Below are 22,473 nucleotides of genomic sequence, written 5' to 3'. Positions count from 1 at the left end.
GAGAACCGGATTTATAGAGGAGAATGGGGACACTCAAAATACAACTTCCATGAAACACCAACATGTTTCTAAATTGAATTGTTTTGCTTTAACTGAAACATTTTCCTGTTTCAGATATTTGGGGTTTATTTTGACAAAAATTTCTGTGGAAAGCAGATAGTTCTTGTGAAAAACAATTTATTGAAATAACTTTTATGGATAATTTTTGACCAGCCTTAACTGAGAGGCAGTTTTTCTAACATCCTCCAGGGTGGGTATATATAAATCCTCTTACTGAACTGCAACATAGGCTCTTCTGTATACTCAGTTTTGGGATGTTTAATGATTCTGCTTCTTACCACTTGAATTCAAATAGATCACATGTGGTGCTGAGCCATTATCCCATGCTTAGTTAAAGCTTAATTTTCTTTTCTGTTTTCAGTTGCAAGTTTCCATTCTAATAAGGAATAATGGGATTGTAATTAAAAAAAGCCTGTGAAGTTACCTAATGGTAATTATTTGTGTGTGTGTTATAGTCACGTTTGTGGTGCAAAAGCAGCAGAGAATCCTGTGGCACCTTAGAGACTAACAGACGTTTTGGAGCGTGAGCTTTCGTGAGTGAATACCCACTTTGTCAGACGCACGTTTGTGGTGCAGTTACTCACTGTTTCCTTTGCTGTCTGCTGAGCTCTGAGAATGTGTAAGAGAATATTAGAGATGATGTATGCATATCCTACTATCTTCATATACCTAGTGAATGTGAATAACAACTGTTATAGTTGTCCTAATACTCTCTACAGATGATTTTGGAGGCCAGAGGGCCCATTTTGATCGTCTTCTTTGAACTGCTGCATATTACAATGCAGGAAAAAAAGGGATCCCAGATTGCTTTAGCTGTAGCTGCATCTCTCCTCAAATGGCAGTGCGAGCTCTAGAAACTTGGTGTAACTAATTCCTTGATAAGTTCAGCTGCACTTAGCACAGTAGTAGCAGTGTTAGTATCAGGGTATGAAGAACAACTATGATGTAACATTGTGTTAGCCACAACACAGAAAATGACAGCTCGTATTTCTGATTGGTCATGCCTGGTTTGGTCCCAGTGCTTACTGCCAGTTCTAGGTTGGGAGAATTGAGGTTGTAGGGTGTGGTTTTGGAGAAATCTTCAAATTCCTCCCCTTGGTTTTCAGAGGATTAAATATAGGTGGATTTGATGGAAGGGTATTTATTACTGTTGGTCAACCTTAACTTGGCATGATAATAGTTTTGTGCAGTGAATTGTGTCCAGTTCTGGTGCTGTGACTCATATCAGCCCTGGGGCTGCCAACTTTCTAAATGCTGACAACTGACCCCTACTACCTTCCCCTGCCCTGCCCCTACCCCGCCTCTTCCCCGAAGCTCTGCCCCCCATTCGCTCCTCTTCCACCCTCCCCATACTGCTCACTGCCCTCCCTCATCCTTGTGGCTGGATCTTCTCCACCCTGCCCCACTCGCTGGGCTTCCCCTGCTCTGGAGCTGTAGCCTGACATGGAGCTTGTCTACCTGTCCAAGAGATGCAGGTAGGAGGCAACTCTTCCCTCCCTGCCTGCAGTAACTAGACTTTTGATGTCTGGTCAGTACATTTGACCAAACCAGTCAGGTCCCTTTTTTGACTGGACTTTATGGTCGAAAACTGGGCACCTGACAACCCATATGAGCACATTTCTTATAGACAATTACAGAAGGTTTATGAAGTCTTCCAAAATTCCTTCTATCTCAAAACTTAGTGCATGTATTCTTAAGCTAGAGAAGGAAATCCTAAAATCTAAAATTAAAAGATTCTGATCAACCATTTATGTGTAATACTTTCAGAGGATCCAGGCTTTCCCTACCCTACAGATTTAGAAGCCACAGTGGCTTCATAATTGCTAGGGGCCTATCAGTGTAGTTTGCATAGCCCTCTTAAAGGTTACTCCTGGGGAAATTATCTGCCACTGTGCAATGCAGAATTGTGCAAAAATTAATGTTGTGTACACAGAATTTTCTTATCCCCACAGAAAAGGGTTGCAGAGATGTTGGCTGTCACTAGGGGCTGCAGGACCTGGCAGAGTCCAGCTTGCAAATAGAAGACAAGGTCAGGAGGAGGGGAAGGGAGTTTAGAGGGTTCCTGGCAGCTACAGTCCCCCACACAGCCTGAAGGAAGAAGGTGGTGGCACGTGGGAAACTCAGTGGAAACCTGGGACCCAGTATCAGGCAGTTTATCGCTCCAGATCCCTGGTCTCAGTGGGAGGGGGGATAGGGGATATGAGTTTCTGGGCTGGGGGGATGTGGATGGGCTCTGGAGGGGTAGAGTGTGACAATGGGCGGGGGGGGCAGATGGGGGCCTGCAGCTGGCCTCTGAAGGGTAGCAGGTGTGAGTGGGCTAGGGGAGCATGGCTGGGCTCTGGTGGGGAGGGGGTGTGGGTATCTGGCCCCCTGGGTGGGCTTAGGTGGGGAAAGGGGGGTAGAGAAACAGGAACTGGGTTGTCATGGGGGTTTCTTTAACTCAGCTCCTGTGGGAATTTTTGTGTCTCTGTATGATTAGAGACATACTTGCTGACAGGTATTTTGAAATAAGTTACCAAAATAATTGAAACTGCTGTGATTATATAGTGTTATTTTGACAAATAAAATTAGCAGAATTTTGTGGAATTTTAAAATATTGTGCATAGAACTTTTTATTTTTTTGCACAGAATGCCCTTGGGAGTAAAAGGTGGAGGGCCTCTTGTTTTCATGATTGCTGAGAACTGACTGATATAGAAAAATCCTGAAAACATATGACACTATAAATGAAAAAAGGAAATGTAGCACGTGTTTCTTAAGTTAATTTTGGTACTTTCAGTATTAAAATAATTGCACTGATGTAGGAGAGAGCTATTCAACGACAAGCTATTATGCATACACAATAACTACCTTGAACTTGTCCTAAAGAAGAGCAATAATAGCCTCTTGGTATCACATGTCTAAAGGGATATTGTCTGTTTTATGCTCTGTAATGTAAGGCATGAGGAAATGCAAGGCTCTATTGTATATTAATGGCAATGTATGTGTAATTTAGCAGACAGTGTATATATTTATATAAACTATTTTTCTAATACAATGTACAGGTTTGGTGGAAACTGATATGTACATGTGATAGAAATTCATGGCTCAGGCACATTGTCTTGGCTTGGGGCTCAGGTGGTTGTTACGTCTGTTTTTTAGTATATAGTTAACATTAGCAGTCAACCTTATAATGATGTGACACGGACTATCTCCAAGTATGGTGGCTGCCTACTCCTAGCAATAGGAAGATTGATTTAATCAGTAACACAGACTAGATTATGTGACATACGTTGGTGTGAAGGAGAAAGACAACTGTGATCCATTTTCTCCTTCTAATTAAAATTATTTTTGAAATATTTAACAAAAACCTCTTGTTACCATGCCTTAATTTGGTTCAAGTTTCTAAGTAACTTTATTTAGAAACTGAATTCTTTAAAGTTATTAAGGGAATAATTTCAGTGTGTACTTGTACTACTGTCAACAGAAGACGTGATTAAATAAATTGAATGGTTGAAGACTTTCAACTTACAGTTAACACCAGGTAATTAAAAGTAAGCGGTGCTGTGGGAGTGCATTATATATCAGCTGCACTCTTTACCTCATTAGTTGGGTTTTTGCATGTCTATGGAGCTAACTTGCAATTAAAAATGCCTTAAACGTATGCTTAACAAGGTCTTTTAGGTATTTGAAATAAAGTATTACAATTTAATTGAAATTGGTGTATCATAAATAGATTTCTTGGTAACATACAAGATAAATCTCCATGCCTAACTTGAAATTTTATATATTTTCTTCTCCTTTTATGTTTATTGTTGAATGTAATGCCTGAAGTTGAGCTTATGTAAAGACTGGTGACACTGTCTTCAGGTCTAAGAATCTTCTGATTTGTTTAATAAGTATATCTTTAAGTTCAGATATCTCCATAGATTTATTTCCATATAAGATTAATTTGAAATGTAGTGAAGACATTAATGTATGTACTATTCATTAGCATTTCAGGATGAGGTTAGTTATTTTTACACTGTAGATGTCTCCACTGAGAAGTCGTCCAGTATTGTAAAACAGAATTAAAGGACCCTGTCACATCTAGACAGTTTTCAAGGTGTATATTGTCAGATCTCAGTATCTTTCATTCTGAGTACTGTATATTGACATCCTAGCCCCTTTCTACCTTTCTGTGTTCAGCTGTGTTAGGTCATTAAAGCATGGTGTTGCTCTTAAAGCAGAACTCAATATAAGCAATATCAAAGGCAAAAACTGTTTTTACTGGAACTGGGATAGATCCCAAAGTATTCTACCCTAGTATTTGTATATCCGTACAGTTTTAGCTGACCATGTTTCTGGGAGATTGAAATGAATGTTAAAGCCTTGCTATAAACAATTGGAAGGAGGAGAGGGAGAAAATGGATGAAGTGTCAGTGCATATCTTTAGATAGGCTGGCAAAAGAGGTGACCAAAGAGAATGTGGAAGGAAGTATTGAACTTGCTAGCTAATATGGTTTGCAGAAAACAGAATTCTGTATGCATTGTATTTCTTTCCTTTCAAAAAAGGTCCACTGTATGTAAACTCTTCAAAATATATATATATAAAATATGATTTTCTAACTTTATTTATTTCTCCATCTAGGAGTGTTGTTGTAGCTCCAAAGAAATCAACAATTTCCCCTTCTACAGCTACCATGAGTGTACCCACAAATGCTGTCAGCATGGTTTCTTCATTAGATTCAACGCAGGCCCCAGATCTGACAGGAGAATCTCCTGGTGAGTAAGGGTGAATGGAAGACAGCTTAATAGAAAAGAAACAGAAATATATAATAAAGTGGAGTCATCTGTAATGAGATTCTCTATCAAAATTTTAACCATCAAAACATTGCAGAATATTAACAATTATCTATTTTCTATTTTCTGTTGGAAAACTTATCTGAATCTATATATTAGAAAGAAGCTTTTTTCTGTAGTTGCTTTTTTCCCCTAACTGGGTGTATTAGGTAATATAGGCCTTTTTATATCAGATCAGAGCGAGGAAATTCTGAGGCCCTAGGTCCTGCAAGTTGTTCTGCATGTGTCTGCTGATGCACACATGCGACAGCTTGCAGGGCTGGGAGCATGTGCTTGATAACCTATCTCTAACTATGGCCAGTACCAGATACTTCAGAAAAAGATAAAATACCCGTATGTTAAATCTGGCCAATCATGCAGTGGTGTTGCTTGGGTTTGTGACCATGAGAATTCCTTTCTGACCCTCACCAGTGATCAGCTTACACCTTAAAGCACAAGGTTTGACTACTCATGTGACTCTTAGCTTGCATGCCATAGCTGGGAATGCTTATAAAGCTAATCTCCTTTTAAACAAAAGAATCCTGCTAAAGTATTTTTATTGACCACCAGTGATGTTGATCTGCATAAGTTTACTATGTGTAGTAATTTCTTTTGTTCTAAGTTTCCTACTGTTATTTTCATTTTGTTCGTTTTTGTCTCATTATAGGGCAGAGCAAATAAAAGAATTTGGTTGCTTTTAACAATACTTCTCATCTTTTTTTGGAATTACGGGAATATTTTTGATAAGCAGAAGTAATACAATAGGAAGTCATTTTAATTAGCATAGGAATATGTTCCACTTTTTCTACTAATAGGTAATGTTTTTTCTTGAGGGTACTTTTTTATTTTTAAAAGCCTTCCTCCGCTTAAGTATGATCTTGAAACTTGAATATTGCAATGTAGAATATTTATGCTAACAGAAAGTAGGTCTGAAAATATTCGCTACAAAGGGAACAAAGTTTTATCCTGATACGTTTGCAGTCATGAAATCTGAGTAATTGCTGTGGTACTCTTAATTGAGGACAGACTTAGTATAGGTTGTTTTTAAACATACAGTCATGTGGTACTTTGAGTCCCGATGCTCTCCTTTTCTTTCTGTACAATAGGTCTAACGCTCTGATATAATGCATAAGGCCTGCTCTTTTTGGTCAGCCATTTTGTAGTCCCAAGGCTGTGTGTGTTCTCACAAATATCTGTGCCCAGCAAAACCACCAATTTTCATGCTAAAGCTTTGAATAGAATTGAAGCTCTATGTCCAGGAAGCTTCCATCCGTGTCTGTTAACCTGGCATTTCTTTGTACTAGTTGTTGCTAATGATATATCAGAAACAGAAGACCTAGAAACAAGTACAGTCCCCTTCCCAAGTGCCCTAGTGGGCACATTTATTATCATCTTTATTCTCTCCAGCTCTCTGCAAAAGTACTTGTGGGAGTCATGCAGATTTAATTGCAGCTATGCTACATGAAAGGAAACACTTTTGTGATCCAATACTTTCTTGCTGCTTGATACAGAAAGGAAGATTAAGTTCATCACTCAAATTTGCACGAGTTAGTAGTCTGCTAGTCTAGGAGGCAGGTCTAGACTAGGAAAATAAACTGTTTTAAAAACACATCACAGTTCAAGAGGGAGCCTAGGGTTGACTAGGAGCAAGTAGCATATTTTTGAAGTCTTTATACTCTGTATATAATAAAAGCACATTAGTTAAAATCTGTTAGCCAACATGGTAAATCACGGCCTATTTTCCTCAGTTCGATAGGGCCTAGATTATTGAGAAACTGCTGCAATAATTTAAATCACTTTGACTAGAAGCACATCAGTGGAATTTAACTTGCGGGCTCTCTAAATGGTGTATACCTTTTTTTTGTAGAAATGATTTTGGAATATATTGAATGCTGCTGTACTGTAAAATGTATAAGAAATCCAGACAATGAACAATAATGATGTAACCTTGTACCAGTACAACCTCCAGAACGTCTGGAAGTGTTGGCAAAAACTGAGACTTCTAATCTAAATCGATATGCATAAAAAGAAACAAAGTAGGTTTAAAAATCCAGACTTGTTTGAACTGGCAATCTAATTCATTAAAAGGAAAAACTTAAGGGATACATGAAATCATGCCTAAAACTGATTAAAACATGACCATTGATTGGAAATTATTTTTAATAAAAATAAAGATTAGATGGGAACACTAGTTCCCACTGATGTAAAATATTTAAAGTCTAAGTAATTTGTGTTGATTATGTAAATTGCCTACACTTCAGTTTTAAATACTCTTGTATGAGGGCTTTAAACTTGTGGTATGAGAGGAAAAAGTGGCCAAAAATGAGTAATAGTTATACTATTATTAAAAAAAAAGGACTGAAAACAAAATTGTGATATGACTTCAGAAGACAAACATCAATTTGCTTATCTCTACATAATTTTTAGACCCCATTTAGCACAGAAGAGAGTTAGTAGCTGAGAAAAAGGGTTTGACCTTGCATTCTTTTCAGACTGTTTACCTGGCTATTAAGAAAATAGCACATTAAACCATTTTAAAAAAACCCAACAACTTTCAGACTAGATATGTATTTAGTGACTATAAATTGCAGTGTTACCACATTTTACATTAAGGCTATATATAGTATATTAATTTCTTCATGTCATTTTATTTAAAAATAACCTCTAACAAATAATTGCTCTTGCCTGATTAACTAGGCTTTTCTAAGAAAACAGATTGAGCAACAGACACAGTCCACCTAGGCTAGTCACAGTCTTAATGTCTTGGATTTAGTAACTTTGTTGCATAGTGGTCATTAATCATTGTTCCTCAGGGCTCTTAGTTTCAATTTATTAGTACTGGTGCGCACACCTGAGGCTGTCAACAGATTTCTTTGATGTGGTATGGCTGTGGCTCAGAAATTCTTCTGAGATATAGAGACTAAGGACATGATCCTGAAAAAGATGTATGTAACTTCACACTGTGAGGAATTCCTTTTGACTTCAGAGGGACCACCAGTGGCATGTAAAATTCGTCGGGTGCTTACATCTTCACATGACTAGGCTTTGCTGTACAGTTTAAAATTGTGTAAAGTAATTTTGAACTCATGACTGCTACAAGAGATTTGAGCCTGGCACCCATTCCTTATAAAGCAGGTGGGCAAACTTTTTTGCCTGAGGGCCAAATCTGGGTATAGAAATTGTATTACAGGCCATGAATGCTCATGAAATTGGGTTTGGGGTGTGGGAGGGGATGAAGACTGTGGCTGGGGGTGTGTGCGCTCCAGGATGGGGCCAGAAATGAGAGTTCACGCTGCAGGAGGGGGCTCTGGGCTGGGGCACTGGTAGTGGGGTGTGTGAGGGTTCTGGATAGGTGTGCAGGCTCTGGAGTGGGACTGGGGATAAGGGGTTCGGAGTGCAGGAGTGTACTCTGGGCTTGGACCGAGGGGTTCAGAGGGTGGGAGGGGGATCAGGGCTGGATTAGGGGGTTGGGGCACCGGGGGGTAGAGGGTGAAGGTTCTGGCTGGGGGTGCAGGCTTCAGTGGTGGAGCTGGGGATGAGAGGTCTGGGGTGCAGGAGGATGCTCTAGGCTGAGACCAGGGGGATCAGGGCTGGGGCATGTGGGAGTGGCTCAGGTGTGCAGGTTCTGGATGGTGTTTACCTCAAGCAGCTCCTGGAAGCACGGCATGTTCCCCTTCCGGCTCCTATGCATAGGGGCAGCCAGGCAGCTCTCCTGCGCGCTGCCCCATCTGTAGGTGTCACCCCTTCAGCTCCCATTGGCTACGGTTCCTGGCCAATGGGAGTGGTGGTGGCAGTGCGTGGGGCAGGGACAGCATGTGGAGCAGAGCCCCCTGCCTGCCCCTATGCGTAGGAACTGGAGTGGGGACATGCTGCTGCTGCTTCCAGGAGCTGAGCGGACCGGTCCCTGATCCCTCTCCCTGGCTGGAGCAACAGAGCGGGGCAAGCCCCAAACCCTGCACCCCAGGAGGAGCTCGAGGGCTGGATTCAAACGGCTGGTGGGCCAGATGCGGCTCGTGGGCCATAGTTTGCCCACCCTTGTTATAAAGTAACAGGGTAAGAAACCAGAAGGACTTACTGAAAACACTACTGGAAGGAGGAAATGCCTGGAACAGTACTGGAGAGTCCTTGGGTAGGGAAGTGGTAAAAAATTATAAGATACTTGTTCTAGGTGGAGCTAAAGAATATGATCTAGGAAGCTGGTCATTAGCTGGTACAGCTCAGTGGTCACCAGCCTTTTTGTTTGGCGGGCGCCAGACGAAAGACCATGGCGAAGGTCGAGCATCCACCAAAATACAGCCGAATTTCGGTGGCATTTCAGGGAGACACCTCTTGATGACACTGCTTGTTGGCGGCAAGTGACATCATCAAGTGGCGTCGCCGCTGAATTATTGCGGCATTTCGGCAGATGCTCGACCGCTGGCCAGGACGCGGGTGCATTTCGATGCCACCGCAGGCACTGCATTGGGGACCGCTGGTACAGCTAGTTGTTTTGTCATGGTAGGTGAGACTAGTCAAAGGCAGCAAAGCTATTTTTGTGTATTCTGATGGGATATTTGTGTGTTGTGTTTGCGGGGCACTTAGTCTTCCTTGTAAATGTTTTTTAGTTGTTACGTGTTGATGAAAATTTCATTGACATTTTGGGGGGGGGGGGGGGGATGGAGAGGCGGCACTAAAACTTGCATTTCCTGCCCCGTGTTCTGTGAATAATCCTGTCTTTAGGGTACTGCACCCACAGTACTTGTTACCAATTTTTTACTTTAGGGTATGCAGTGTTGAGACTTTTAGCTTTTTTTTAGTGCTATCCATTTCTATATTCTATTTTCAAGCATTATTTTTAAAAAGCGAGGACGCTGTCTAGGTTAAAGAAATTTACATTGGCAACTGCTATTTTTCTGAAGTGACAGTCATACATTTGCCCCTGCTGTCATTCACTCATGCATGCAATTCTCCTCAAACTTTTCCACCCACAGCCATGCCAGAGGCTTCCATTGGGTATTTTCCCGTCAATTGCATTCTCGCCTTACTTTGCCTCTCAGTGTAGAAACAGTGGGGAAGAATAGGCATTCAGCACTACAGCTTCCAACCCTGAGTAGTAACATTATCCACCCCAGGAAGCAACCACAGTGTGAAGGGGACAGGACCAGAGAAGGCACTGAGGTGTGGAGACTGGTGAAGAGACTAGGAGGGAAAGGGGAGGAAGGATTGCAGTGACAAATGGGATGGTCTTGTGGCTAATGCACAAACCGGTAGTCTGGGCTTCAGGATTCCATTTCCAGGTATGAGAAAGTAATTACATTGTGCCTTGGTTTACCTATCTCTAAAATGGGAATAATGCTGACCTACTTCACTTGTAAGTGAAAGCACCTTGAGGTCTCAAGATGAAAGTATTGACTAAGGGCTTGTCTACACTTGTGGTACTGCAATGGTGCAGCTGCGCCACTGTAGTGCTTTGTGAAGAGGTTATTTATGCCAACAGGAGAACTGGATTTTCCACACCCCTGAGCGACATAGTTACACTGCCGTAAGCTCATAGTATAGACCAGGGCTAAGTATTGGAAACAAATAGAACCAGAAACAGTTTGGCTCTCTTTACATTGACATCAGAGTAAAAGTGACTCAAGGACTCACTCACACTTGGAGTGTGGCAGCTAAACTGAGGAGACAGTAGCTGAAGATTAATAACAGAGTTAATATTGTCAGTCTGTTTTACTTCATCTGTCGCTGACAGTTACTGTCATAGAAATATCCCCAATAGAAAGTGTTTAAACATATTAATTGGGTCAAAAAATATTCTTACAAGCAGTTCACATAAGAGTGCACCATTTTCATGAAATTTGTTTTGGCTTAGGATACAGAAGATATATTTATGTAACAGATCCTTCTAGCTTGTAAAACCTTTCGTTATACAGTAGTTTCTTTGTATTCATAGGAAGTTTATTTTTTGAACTGGCTCGTTTAGTTTACTAGATAATCATTTAAAATGTTTTGTCTGTTGGGCAGAATTGAGCAGATCTATTCATTTAATTGTCTTCTTCCTATTTTCTGTCCCTGTCCAGTATCTCACTAAATACTGTACAGCATGCAGCGTGTATGTATTGCTTTTTGTGTACATACAATACAAGGATATAAGGAGTTTGGTGGAGAAGGAGTTTCTTCAATAACATTATTGCTGGAGACATTATTTGTTTAGACCCTTGGGGACCCTGAATAAGCTTTCACCAGAAGGGTGTTAGACAGATGATCTATTTGCATTTTCTTTTATGTTCTTGCAAATGTCTGTAAAACTGTCAGTTTGAAGGAGCCAGTTTATCAGTGAAAGGATAAGGAAGAGATAAGGCAGTTTAATTCCACATGTTTGAAGTAGCTACTGCACTTACCAACATGTGTGCTGTAGATGAAATCAATACTTCTGAAATGCTTCATTTTTGGCTAATTGCACAAAAAGCCATTTTTAAAAAACTGAAAGCTCAATTTGCTTATAAAATTAATAAATTTATCCAAAAAACTTACATGACACAAGCATTTGGAATAACCACTGTGCACATTCATTTACATCTCACATAAATGGAAATCTGCTCTGACAAACCTAAGCTAGTTCTTATAATGAAACATGTCTGAATTTGGAGTGTGATCTCTTAAAGATGGAGGCGCTTATGCCAGACATACCATTACATTGTTAAAATAGATTTTCAGTTTTTACAGTGGCCTGCCTTCCACTATTTCTCAAGCATAAATTGCTTAGTGCTGTTTCCCCATTTTAGGCTGCATTTTAACTTCAATACTGATTTTAGCAATTTAAGAACATATTAAGTATATAGTACAGTTTCGCTATTCCATTTAGTCTGTCTCTATAGTGCACAATTAGTTTTCGTTACTACAGGGAAGAACAGCAGTTGTCATGAGTAATGGCCTTTCTGCATTCATCATCATTTATACTAATGCTAGTGCATAGCAGTATAAAATAGTCAAAGTTAACCAGAACCAAGGGTAACCTCGTGATATTTTATTACACCATTTCACTAACCTGACAGATGATTCTTTGGGTTCTTCAGTGTTTTCTTCAGAGATTTTTTCACTGGAATGTCTCCTATCTCTTATGTTTTATAACATGCATCCCACCTTAGTATTAAATTATATAAGCCCTTAACTGGGTGCTGCTGTGATACTTGAAACCGTCACATCTTTGATAGTAAGGTTTTAATGTTACCATCTGAGTCATAATAGCACCTTGTATTTGTGCCAACCTTCTAACAATGACCTCATCATAGATTTTAAATATATTCTGAGGGCTTGTCTGGAGGGAGTACTAATACAAAATGCGTTTTGTATGTCAAGAATACTTTCTGTGTGCCTGAATCTTACATTTTTAGTTCTTGTGTTCAGCCTAGCATCATACAGCGGCAAGATTTGGGTATGCAATAAAGAAGGTGTATTCAATCTTGGAGGTGTGAGTAGGAAGGGAGCTCTTACAAACTGGTTGAAAGTTTGCTGCATAAGTACTTGAATGGCTATTGCTGGGCTCCAAGGGGAAATGCAAAGATGGGCTGCATTTCTTGGAAAGGCAAAAAGTTAAGAGGTATTTTATTATAAAGGATATAATGAAAACTGATTAGACTATCTTTTTTAATCCTGCCACATATTCCAAGAACAGGGGTCATTCAATGAAAGAAAAACCAGTAAACATATAGTCTTTTACAGAGCATTTGAGTCAATCTGTGGAATTCAGTGTCACAAGAAGTTCATCACTGTCCGTGTGTTGTTTCTCTATACAGAAGGTTGTATCTAACAGTTTAATCTCTTAATTCTTACTACAACATCTGACTGATTTTTTGTACTTAATGTCCCTTTTAATTTATTTTTGAATATGTAAAAATAATAGTGTTCAAAGAAACTGGATTTAAAAAAAAATAATTATATGGTTATGAACTATTACTTATTCACAAAATAATTTAAGAAGTGTTTATGTTGAAAACATGTTTCAGTAAAATCCAGCTAACATCCAAAAGCATTATACTTTCTAAAACTATTCTTAACAGCCCCTCCAGCCCCCAGATTATAGTGGCTGGAAATGAGCAGTTAAGGGATCCAGCATTTTCTTGCTGTCATATAAACCTTCATCACTCACTTCCACATTGCCTAATTTATGCTGCCCACCCAACTTTCACTCTGTCCTTAAAAATTTCCAAAATTATGCACAAAGGTGCAAATAATAAATTATACCGTAAATTACAGTTAAAGCTTACATTAATTTCAGCCATAAAATTTTGCTCACAAAAAAATAGAAGCCCATATTTGAAAATTAGGCCCTAAATTGGAACTTTTTTTTTTAATCACATACTGGTGTTTGTCCTGGCCATGTTTAAGAACAATTCCTTCAGACTTGTACTGTCAGTATCTGTGCTCACAGAGCCTGCTCTTTAGGATTTCCATTTTGCATCTGAAGGCAGCATCAACATTGCCATGTTGAACCTGATGATATTGAGCTGTTGGGTATGTCTGCACTGCAATTAAACACCTGTGGCTGGCTCATGTCAGCTGACTTGGGCTCATGGAGCTTGGGCTAGAGGACTGTTTAATTTGGTGTAGAAGGACAGGCCTGCTCTGGAGCCTGGCCTCTGGGACCCTCCGATGGTTTACACCACAGTTAAACAGCCCCATGAGCCTGAGTCAGCTGACATGGGACAGCTGCATGTGTTTAATTGCTGTGTAGACATAGCCTTTGTGCTGAAATCTGATTTTGTCCCTTAAAGTTTTCTTCAGTGTTGCTTTCAGAATGATCCCTGTTGGCCCTCTGATTACCTTCCCTATCTTCCCTTTAGTGAACTGGACCTATTACTTACTTTTTGTGTTTTGTATTTTAAGAGGGTGAGGTTTTATTTTTTGAGTAGAGGTAGGGTTGGTAGCCCTGTCTATTATTAAGGTTGCTTGACGCTTCCTTTTATAAGACCCACATTCAGCTGCAATTGTCCAAAATGGGCTGAAATTTTCCATGCTGGGCATGTGCATCAGGCAAATTTGTTGAGAAGCTACCAAAAGCAGGATGCTAGACTAAATATGGTAGATTATATCTGTTGTTATATCTCCCATGTTTTTTAACTGTAAGAAAGGTGGCTTTAGTATTATATATTGAGTTGACAGAGAACTTTAAGGGGGAAAATTAGCGGGATTCTCAGTTCAAGGTGCTCAGAGAGGGTGGGAGAGCTCTTTAGCAATGAAAAGAAAAAGTGTATAATATACTTAAAACTCTCCTATTTGACTTTACATGAAGATTTATGTATATATGAAAATTAGGTAAGATACCAGGACTTAATGAAGTGGACACTCTAAATAATACTTACCATTTTACTTTTTTCAAACTTTCACAATTATTCGTAGATTATAAGAGAAATGGTCATCTGGTTCTATCTCCTATGTAACCTGGCCATAGGAACCCTCCAAATTAATTCATGTTTGAACTATAGAATTATTAAAGACTGATTGTTGAAACACACCTATGAAGTAGGAACGTACGTTGGTGGTATTCCGTTTTTACAGACAAGAAGACAAAGATGCAAAGAGGTAAAGTGATTTGCCCAAGAAGGGCCAGTTTTAGAGGAAGGCGAGCAGGGCAGATGTCATGGTTGTCAACTTCAGGTGTGTGTGTGCCCACATTGCTGTGTCATTCCTCCCCACACCCGCTGCTGTTGCCACCTCCGCCTCCATAAAATGCCTAGGGCCAGCCCTGGCCCCAAGGTCACACATGTTTGCAAGTAATTGGTATGCTAGGGTCGAAACTTGAGTGTTTGACTTCTTTTCCTATGGTCTGTCCTTCTTGCCCATGCTTCCCATCTGACGAGTTCTCTCTAACTTTCTTTCGTAGGCAGTGGATCATCTAATTCAAAATTGCCACCAGTGCCTTCAGTTTCCTCTGTGCCAGAGGATTCTGCTTCAAATATGAGGTAACTACTTTAATTTAATGTTTGGATAACATTGCTGCTTCTTACTTTTTTGATGATGTAATTTCTTTGCATGTTCCTGTAAACTATTTACTAAGACATGGTTAATAATTTAAGGCCTGATTCAGTAAACTTGGGAACTGTTGAACTGGGTAATCTTTCCATTGATTTCAATGGGTGCTGTATCATGTCCTTAAACAGACTATTTTAAAATGTAATTTTGTGAAAAGGCATTGGTTGAGAGCCGATTCCTATTAATAAATTTTGTATAATGCAAATGATATCATGTAAAAAATTTCTCTTCCTAGGGAAATTTAACTTCTTTCCTTGTTCTCTCATTAATCTTACACATCTTCTAATCAGCATTACAGAGAGGCTTGAACATGCTTTGGAAAAGGCTGCCCCTCTTCTGAGAGAGATTTTTGTGGATTTTGCTCCCTTTCTTTCTCGCACTCTTTTGGGTAGCCATGGGCAGGAGCTGCTGATAGAAGGTACAAGTAAGTTTCCATTTTTAATTTTTTTTTGCTGAACATGAAGGCACTAAAGAAAACTCAACACAAACTAATTTAAACTGTTAAAATAACCTAGTTTTACAAACTAAACCTCTTCACGATTCAAAACTTAATTTGAAACTGTAGCTACATGCAGTTTTTGTCTATTTATATGTTAGGTCTTATTTTATTTGTATTTCAACTTGGTGGAAATATTGAAGCAATATGCAGACTCCTATAGGGCCTGTCTGCTGTGAAATGCTCCCCCTGCTGAGTTAGTGTGGTAGAGCATGTACTCCCTGCCTCATTTTTCCTTCTCAGGAAGCCAGTGTCTCCACTTCAGGCATTCTTGATGCTTAACTCAATAATACTCTCTTTGATGCTGGTTTATTATAAAACCTCATACAAAAGGGTCCATAACAAAAAAGTCCCAAATACTCACATTATATCTGGCTTTCAGAGTTCCCCTGAAGTCTATTCTTTGAACTTGATTCCCATTCCCCCCAGGATTATCTCTGAATCTCTCTCTCCTCTTTTGGCAGGAGCCAGCTCTTCTACTGGAGCTGGGTTGCAACTCAGCCCACTGTAGGGCCTTAGTTAACTTCTTGCTCAGTTGGCTCCACTTAGTCCTCAGAGGGTTTGGCAGGCTTCTCCTTCCATTGTCTATCCTGCCATGAGGAGTGATGTAGCATTTATGCTGGTCCGCTTCTTCCAGCTCAACCCCAGTTGGTTCGGTGTGAGGGAAGCCTTGCCTTGTCTTCTTTGCACAGGTGCTCTCACATTCCCACTTACTCTTCCTGCCCTCCATCTTCCTCTGGAAATCAGAAAAAGTTTTTCCCCTCCAGCCCATCATGTTCTCCTGCACTGCATGCTCACCTGCTTTTCACAGCGCCCCTCTCATCAAGGATCTACAACCTATCCTGAAGGACGATCCATCACTCTCTCAGATCTTGGGAGACAGGCCAGTCCTTGCTTACAGACAGCCCCCAAACCTGAAGCAAATACTCACCAGCAACCACACAACAAAAACACTGACCCAGGAACCTATCCTTGCAACAAAGCCCATTGCCAACTCTGTCCATATATCTTGTTCAGGGGACACAATCATAGGACCTAATCACATCAGCCACACTATCAGAGGCTCATTCACCTGCACATATACCAATGTGATATATGTCATCATGTGCTAGCAATGCCCCTCTGCCCTGTACATTGGCCAAACCAGACAGTCTCTATATAAAAGAATAAATGAACACAGATCAGACATCAAGAATTATAACATGATTCATTACGCAAAGTAAAACTATTTCTCCATGTTTATTTCCCCCCACCCCTATGGTTCCTCACACCTTCTTGTCAACTGCTGGAAATGGGCCATTTTGGTTACCACTACGAAAAAAATTTTTTTTTCTCTCCTGCTGGTAATAGCTCATTTGTTAGTCTCTAAAGTGCCACAAATACTCCTGTTCTTTTTGTGGATACAGACTAACACGGCTGCTACTCTGAAACCTGACAAGATAGGGTTTGCTGTCTTCAGGGTTATCTTGACTTCACAACTGTTAGGAATAACGGGAGGGGTAGTAATTGTGATCAGTCTGCTGTGGCTCTCTCCTTTCTGGAGAGAGAGGGTCTGTTGGAAGTTAGATAAGAAGGAATGGGTCTCCGAGAGCAGCTTGAGGCCTCAGTTGTACTAGGAACACTAGATACCTGTAGTCATTTTGAAAAAAGGCACTTTTTGATCTTCAAATATTTTGAGCTTGGTTCTGGTGATAAACTCTTAGTTCTGAAGTATAACACCAAAAAAAAAGATCCTTAATCTCAAATATCTTCTTAAGAACTACCTGTTGTACCAGATCTAGATAATTTGCCCTACCAGTTTTTGTTGTATATGTGTATATAGATAGACAGATCTGACTACCACAAATTAATTTCAGACATTTCCTATTGAGCCTTATTACACAAAACAGAGCTACAGGTTGAACCTCTCTAGTCCAGTACTCTCTGGTCTGGCAACATCTGTGGTCCGGCATGATTTTATTTTGTTTTTTATGCTTTATCTACTTATTTTCCTGTGTCAATACAGTAAAATTGTGTAACAACACTAACACTTTGTTAAGAATAGAGCTGGTAAGCCTTGGTTAAGCAGTGTTGCAAGCGTTGTTTCATTTATTCTCCTCAGTGAGATAAAAATAAAGTGACCTGCTCACTACATATTGACCTCCTGTGGTTCAGCAAATTCTCTGGTTTGGCACTGGTCAGGTCCCGAGGGTGCCAGACTAGGGAGGTTCAACCTTTACTAAATAGTCTTTGTCCTTCACATTTTCCAACATTGAAATTTTGTACTGAAAAACCATCTACAAGTGGAGAAATGTATGCCCTATTTTCAGCCCAGTTCAGAATGCACCCTAAACTATGAGGTTGCAACCAATGCCTCCATAATACCCAAGAGCATAAGAGAACATTCTCTACAATAGATGAAAATAAAAGTTGAGAGAGATGTTGAGAGCCCTGTTGAATTTACAGTTACATATTGTATAAACATAACTTTGCATACCTATTTCTGCTCTTAGATGTCTAACCTTGGAAAATTGCTTGAACATTCACAATGAATGTATCTTCTCTGAAGCTGTGCAGAACCAGATTCTGCTTTTGGAGATATGTGTCTCTCACTTTAGCACTTGACTCTCAAACAAAATTTGTATCATCACAGTCAGAACAACAAGCAAGCAAGCAAAAATTATTCTTAAAACTTTTATTCAGACTGGCAATGGGCTTTTTGTGTACACAAGTAGAATAAAAGATGTTCTCCTTTTGAAGTAGTCTGAAAGATTTGAAGTCCGTGGGTTTTTATTCTTATGTATTTCAGATATTTAATCACCAGGGGATTACAAGAAAAACAATCAAAGCATGTGCATTGTTTACACAAAAATAAATACAGAAAAACACAACTTTTGTGCTTTAAAAGCAGTTTTGATATTCTATAGACAAGCCAAAATGAAATGTGAATTGTAAATAATAATCAAATTAATTTATAAACTATATATATAATATATATATATATATATATATATATAAAAATAGGTAACTGCTTGCACTTCTGTTAAGGTTTAGTGTGGGGTCACAGGTCAAAGTACTAATAAGAGTGTTTGGGATGTTTGCTGCCATGAAACAAAATGGAAACTTGATTGATAGCTAGGGGATTGAAGGGAGAGAGTGCAATGTAGAAAGCAAAGGTCATAGAGCCATTTCCCCTCTCTGCATAGATAGTGACCAATCCTCTCCAAAATAGCAAAGGGTAGATACTATGGATCAATATAGCATGTGCTATGCACACTTATTCTAGTATTCTGAAACACAAATATTTATACAATTGCAGTTAAATAAATCTGAGGTAGCATTTTATAGCATAAGATAATTTTTCAAAACAGTAATTGAATTATGATCTCCCATTTAAGCATATGAATTATAAGATAATATAGCTTGGAGCTAATATACATTTAAATGTAAGTGTAAAAATTCAGCTTTAATTGATTACTAAGATGCTGTTTAAGACATAGTTAATTTTATATATTAAAACAAATGTACTAGATTTTAATAAGTTTAATACCCAATACCAGATAAATACAAACCTAAGTATAATTAAATCTTTTTCCTTTTGTAGGTCTGGTCTGCATGAAATCTAGTAGTTCAGTGGTGGAGTTGGTCATGTTACTTTGTTCTCAGGTGAGTTTTAATTGATAGTAGTATTAATACTGAAGAAAAGTTGTGTGGCTGCAATTGCTGCCTTTGATAAATAGCTGAAGTTATGGTAAACATGCTTACAATTAGAATATATTTTTAACTGTACTCTAGAAGGACTACATTTTAGACACTTAGATTGCAAATGGAATATGACATTATACTAATTGTGCAATCTCAGGTGAGTGAAGACACTGAGGTTTTTGAGTCCCATTAAAAATGTCTAGCATTTACATAACCTCAGTCTTGAAGTCTAATTCCTTGCTCTGTTTTCAGAAGAGAAAATAAAAATTAGGGAAACAGATTGATTTCTGCACCTTGTATAGTGGCACTTGAAATCCTCTGGGATGAGTGAGCATTTTTCTTTTGTGTAGAGTTTATAAAATGAGTGGTGCATACTTCTGAAATCCTTGTTACTGTTAATTGTTTTTGGCATGTACTTTGAATCTGAGGGGGGAAAAAGGTGAAAGTGGCTGTGATGGTCAACATGTCAAGATGTTCTACATTCTTGAAGACAAAATCACCTTAGGTGCTCTAAAAATCTTATTATTGCCCTAGCTCTTTGGTTAGTTTTGATAAGAATCTGGATAACCTTCTTAGAATTGTGGTTAAAGAATTATATGTACTTCATCAAATGGATGTACTTTTGGTGTCCTCTTGCTTTCTCTGTTGTAATTAAATAGAAGAATGTTTTTATTGAACTTTTTCTTTTTTGGTGCTTTAAAAATGATACCTGGTAGTAAATTCCCCTACTTAAAACTTTAAAATAGCCTTTTTTAATGGGAAGGGTATTGGTCTAGAGGTCAAGGGTTCTGACCCATTTAAAAACCTTTGACCTTCATTTACAACCCTTATGGTTTACTTGCCTGACGAATAAGGATAATGCAAAATTAATGTTTCTTCACATCGATTTATTCGTTTTAGTGCTTATATTGCCAAATTTATTCAGACTGTGCTGATGGACATTTCATGAATACAAATGAAAGAATCATAGAAGGTGTGAAAAATCAATAGTCTTCATTGTCAATAAAGTGCAATAAGAACAATTACTTCTGGAGATTACACCTAATGGATTTTACAATGAACTACTGAAGAGTAGTTATGTTTCTAGTGGGCTTATTATTCACGGATGTAATCAGAATTTTGTTTACATAATTTCCCCATCTTCTGCAGAAAATATCAAGGGAGTATATTTGTTTTTTGAAAGTTTTACTTAATCTTTTATGGAACTTTGGGAACTTGGAAATAATTGCTTATCATAAATGTTGCTGTTATTTTCTGAAAGTATACCTAGCCAGTCTACATTCTTAGAATACAAATTTACCATTGATTATTTAAAAACTGAAAGAGATGTTACTTGGAAACCTACATAAAACTTGTTATACTCTTCTATTTTTCTTTTAGAAAACTAGTGATTTGAGATGCTAAAAATATTTCTTTTTAAGATGGTCTGATTAGCCTGTTACGTTGTAATTGCTGTTTATTTTTTTGGTAAGGTAATCTCTTTATTTTTTTAAATAATCTCTTTATTTTTTATTTTTTGAAAATTGCAAAGAACAATAGTGTCTTTTGTACAGTATGTCACATACTTGGTTGTTGGAAGTGGAAAGCACAAGAAATAAATGACCCACTCTAATGCACCTATTTGTCATACATGTCACAGTGCTATTTAATGCTAATCTAATCAAATGGAGGATATGGTGATTGCTTAGTAGTGTTAGTAGCGAAGGATGAGCTTGTTTTAAGTAAGAGTTGAAATAAACCAATAAAGTCACTTTTAAAAGTTACATAGCAGTTGTAATATTTGGCAGAATATGAAAAATGATGGGAGAAATGAAGCCAAAATTAGCTCCAGATGTGTACAGATTGTTCTGGGGGTGATAATTACATTTTTCACTTTGAATTTTCCTAATTCAAAGAGGTCAGCATGGCAATCACAAAAGTGATTTATTTTGTTAAAAAGTGAACTGTCTTTTGCTGCATGAAAGCATGAGAGATATGAAACTGAATTTCAACTAGACATTTTACAGATACCGGGAGGAGATGGGGTTGAGTTTGATTGATATATATTTATATATATTTTGGCCCAAGATGGGGTGGGAAGTGAAGTGGTATCCTCTTGCTAAAATTATAATTGATTTTTAAGAGGAGATGGAGAGGATGGAGTGCCAAAGATCGAAAGATCAGGTCAAAAACTAGTTTTAATCACATAAATAATTCAGCAGTTACAAATTAAGCATGTACAATTTTGATTTAAAACTTCAAAAATTTGTCAGACATTTTATGAAAGTGGAGGGCTGTTCTGATTAATATCATCAGTATTTTGTACCTAATTTCTTTCCCAGTATTTGCCCTATTAAAGTATTACGCCAATACCAATTATATACCAATACCTTAAACAAATAAACACAACTTCAGTGTATAAGACTGGGACATTTCTTCTTTTCCAAGAAGCAAACAATACAGTAATAAAATCATATGTCGTTGCAGCAAAAAAGGTTTGAGATTTTATTATTATTTATCTAGGAAAATGGAGAAAATCAATTATTTCCTAGGTAAAGTAATTTTTAAGAGCAACTACAACTGTCTGAAAAGAAATCTTTCTATGTATTATTTCGGCTATTTTTTGTTCAAGTTTTTTAAGTCAGCTATTTAGACATCCTCTTTGCTTCTACGTGTAAAAATTTGGTTGTTTTGTTATCATCCTTATTTAAATGTACTCATCTTCCTTGGTTTATGAAATATTAAATAATTCAATGTAGTACAGTACCCAAACTTCTTATTTAAAACCCAGATTGATTTACCAGAGTAAGACTTATTCTCCATACAATCATCAAAAAGTAGTTTTTTGACTGACATACTAAATTTGAGACTTTGTGTGAGTATACTTACATTTATATAAATCTATCAAGAGAAAAAGGAATCCTTCATTTAATATTACTGGAAAGTGTTTCTGCTTATTTGACATTAATATCATTTTTGAAAGAATCGACGTTACATTCAAGGCCACTTTATAAAAGCATTGCGTTGCTCATCCTAATTCAGTCTGACATACATTCCAATAACACTACCTCCCTTCTAGGGTTTAAAGCCAAATTTATGGCTAAGCATTGTGAAGTGCATCATTTAAAAATGGTTTCAACCCAAAACATCTAATAAATAAATAATGTGCATGGCTACTCAGTAGTAGACTTTCCAGACTAGAAATCATTCCATCGGATACTCAACAGTCCACTATCGGAGAGGGCTGTCAGATAAATCTTATAGTAGCTGCATTCATGTCCTGTAAATCACATGTTATTGTCTGAGCCTTCTGCCAGGTCATCTATTCTTTTCCCATTTATCAGAAATGCATAGAGTACTCTGAAACTAGAAGCACCATGTAGTCTGGCCCGCCATCCTGTCTGAGTAATTAAACCAGCAAAAAGAGTGAAGTCCTAAGATAGTCTGA

The 22,473-nt window shown here is 38.3% G+C and overlaps 1 protein-coding gene across 7 annotated transcripts in view; it reads left to right on the top strand.

The window, feature by feature from the left end:
• The window catches only part of LRBA (LPS responsive beige-like anchor protein), a 582,443-nt gene that overhangs the window by 141,035 nt on the left and 418,935 nt on the right, over nt 1–22,473 (top strand). For 4 of the 7 annotated variants that reach the window (XM_032793241.2, XM_032793240.2, XM_032793239.2 and 1 more), the window contains exons 31-34: nt 4,668–4,801; nt 14,718–14,796; nt 15,157–15,290; nt 18,946–19,007. In XM_032793241.2, coding sequence (XP_032649132.1) covers nt 4,668–4,801; nt 14,718–14,796; nt 15,157–15,290; nt 18,946–19,007 — 409 coding nt within the window. The remainder of the gene's footprint in view (nt 1–4,667; nt 4,802–14,717; nt 14,797–15,156; nt 15,291–18,945; nt 19,008–22,473) is intronic. The other 3 variants (XM_075066317.1, XM_075066316.1, XM_032793238.2) reach the window with 1 other exon arrangement.

This window comes from Chelonoidis abingdonii, chromosome 5, assembly GCF_003597395.2.
Source record: "Chelonoidis abingdonii isolate Lonesome George chromosome 5, CheloAbing_2.0, whole genome shotgun sequence".
Classification (NCBI taxonomy): Eukaryota; Metazoa; Chordata; order Testudines; family Testudinidae; genus Chelonoidis; species Chelonoidis abingdonii.
The sequence above is the reverse complement of the archived record's forward strand: the minus strand, read 5'-3'. Positions and strand labels throughout refer to the sequence as shown.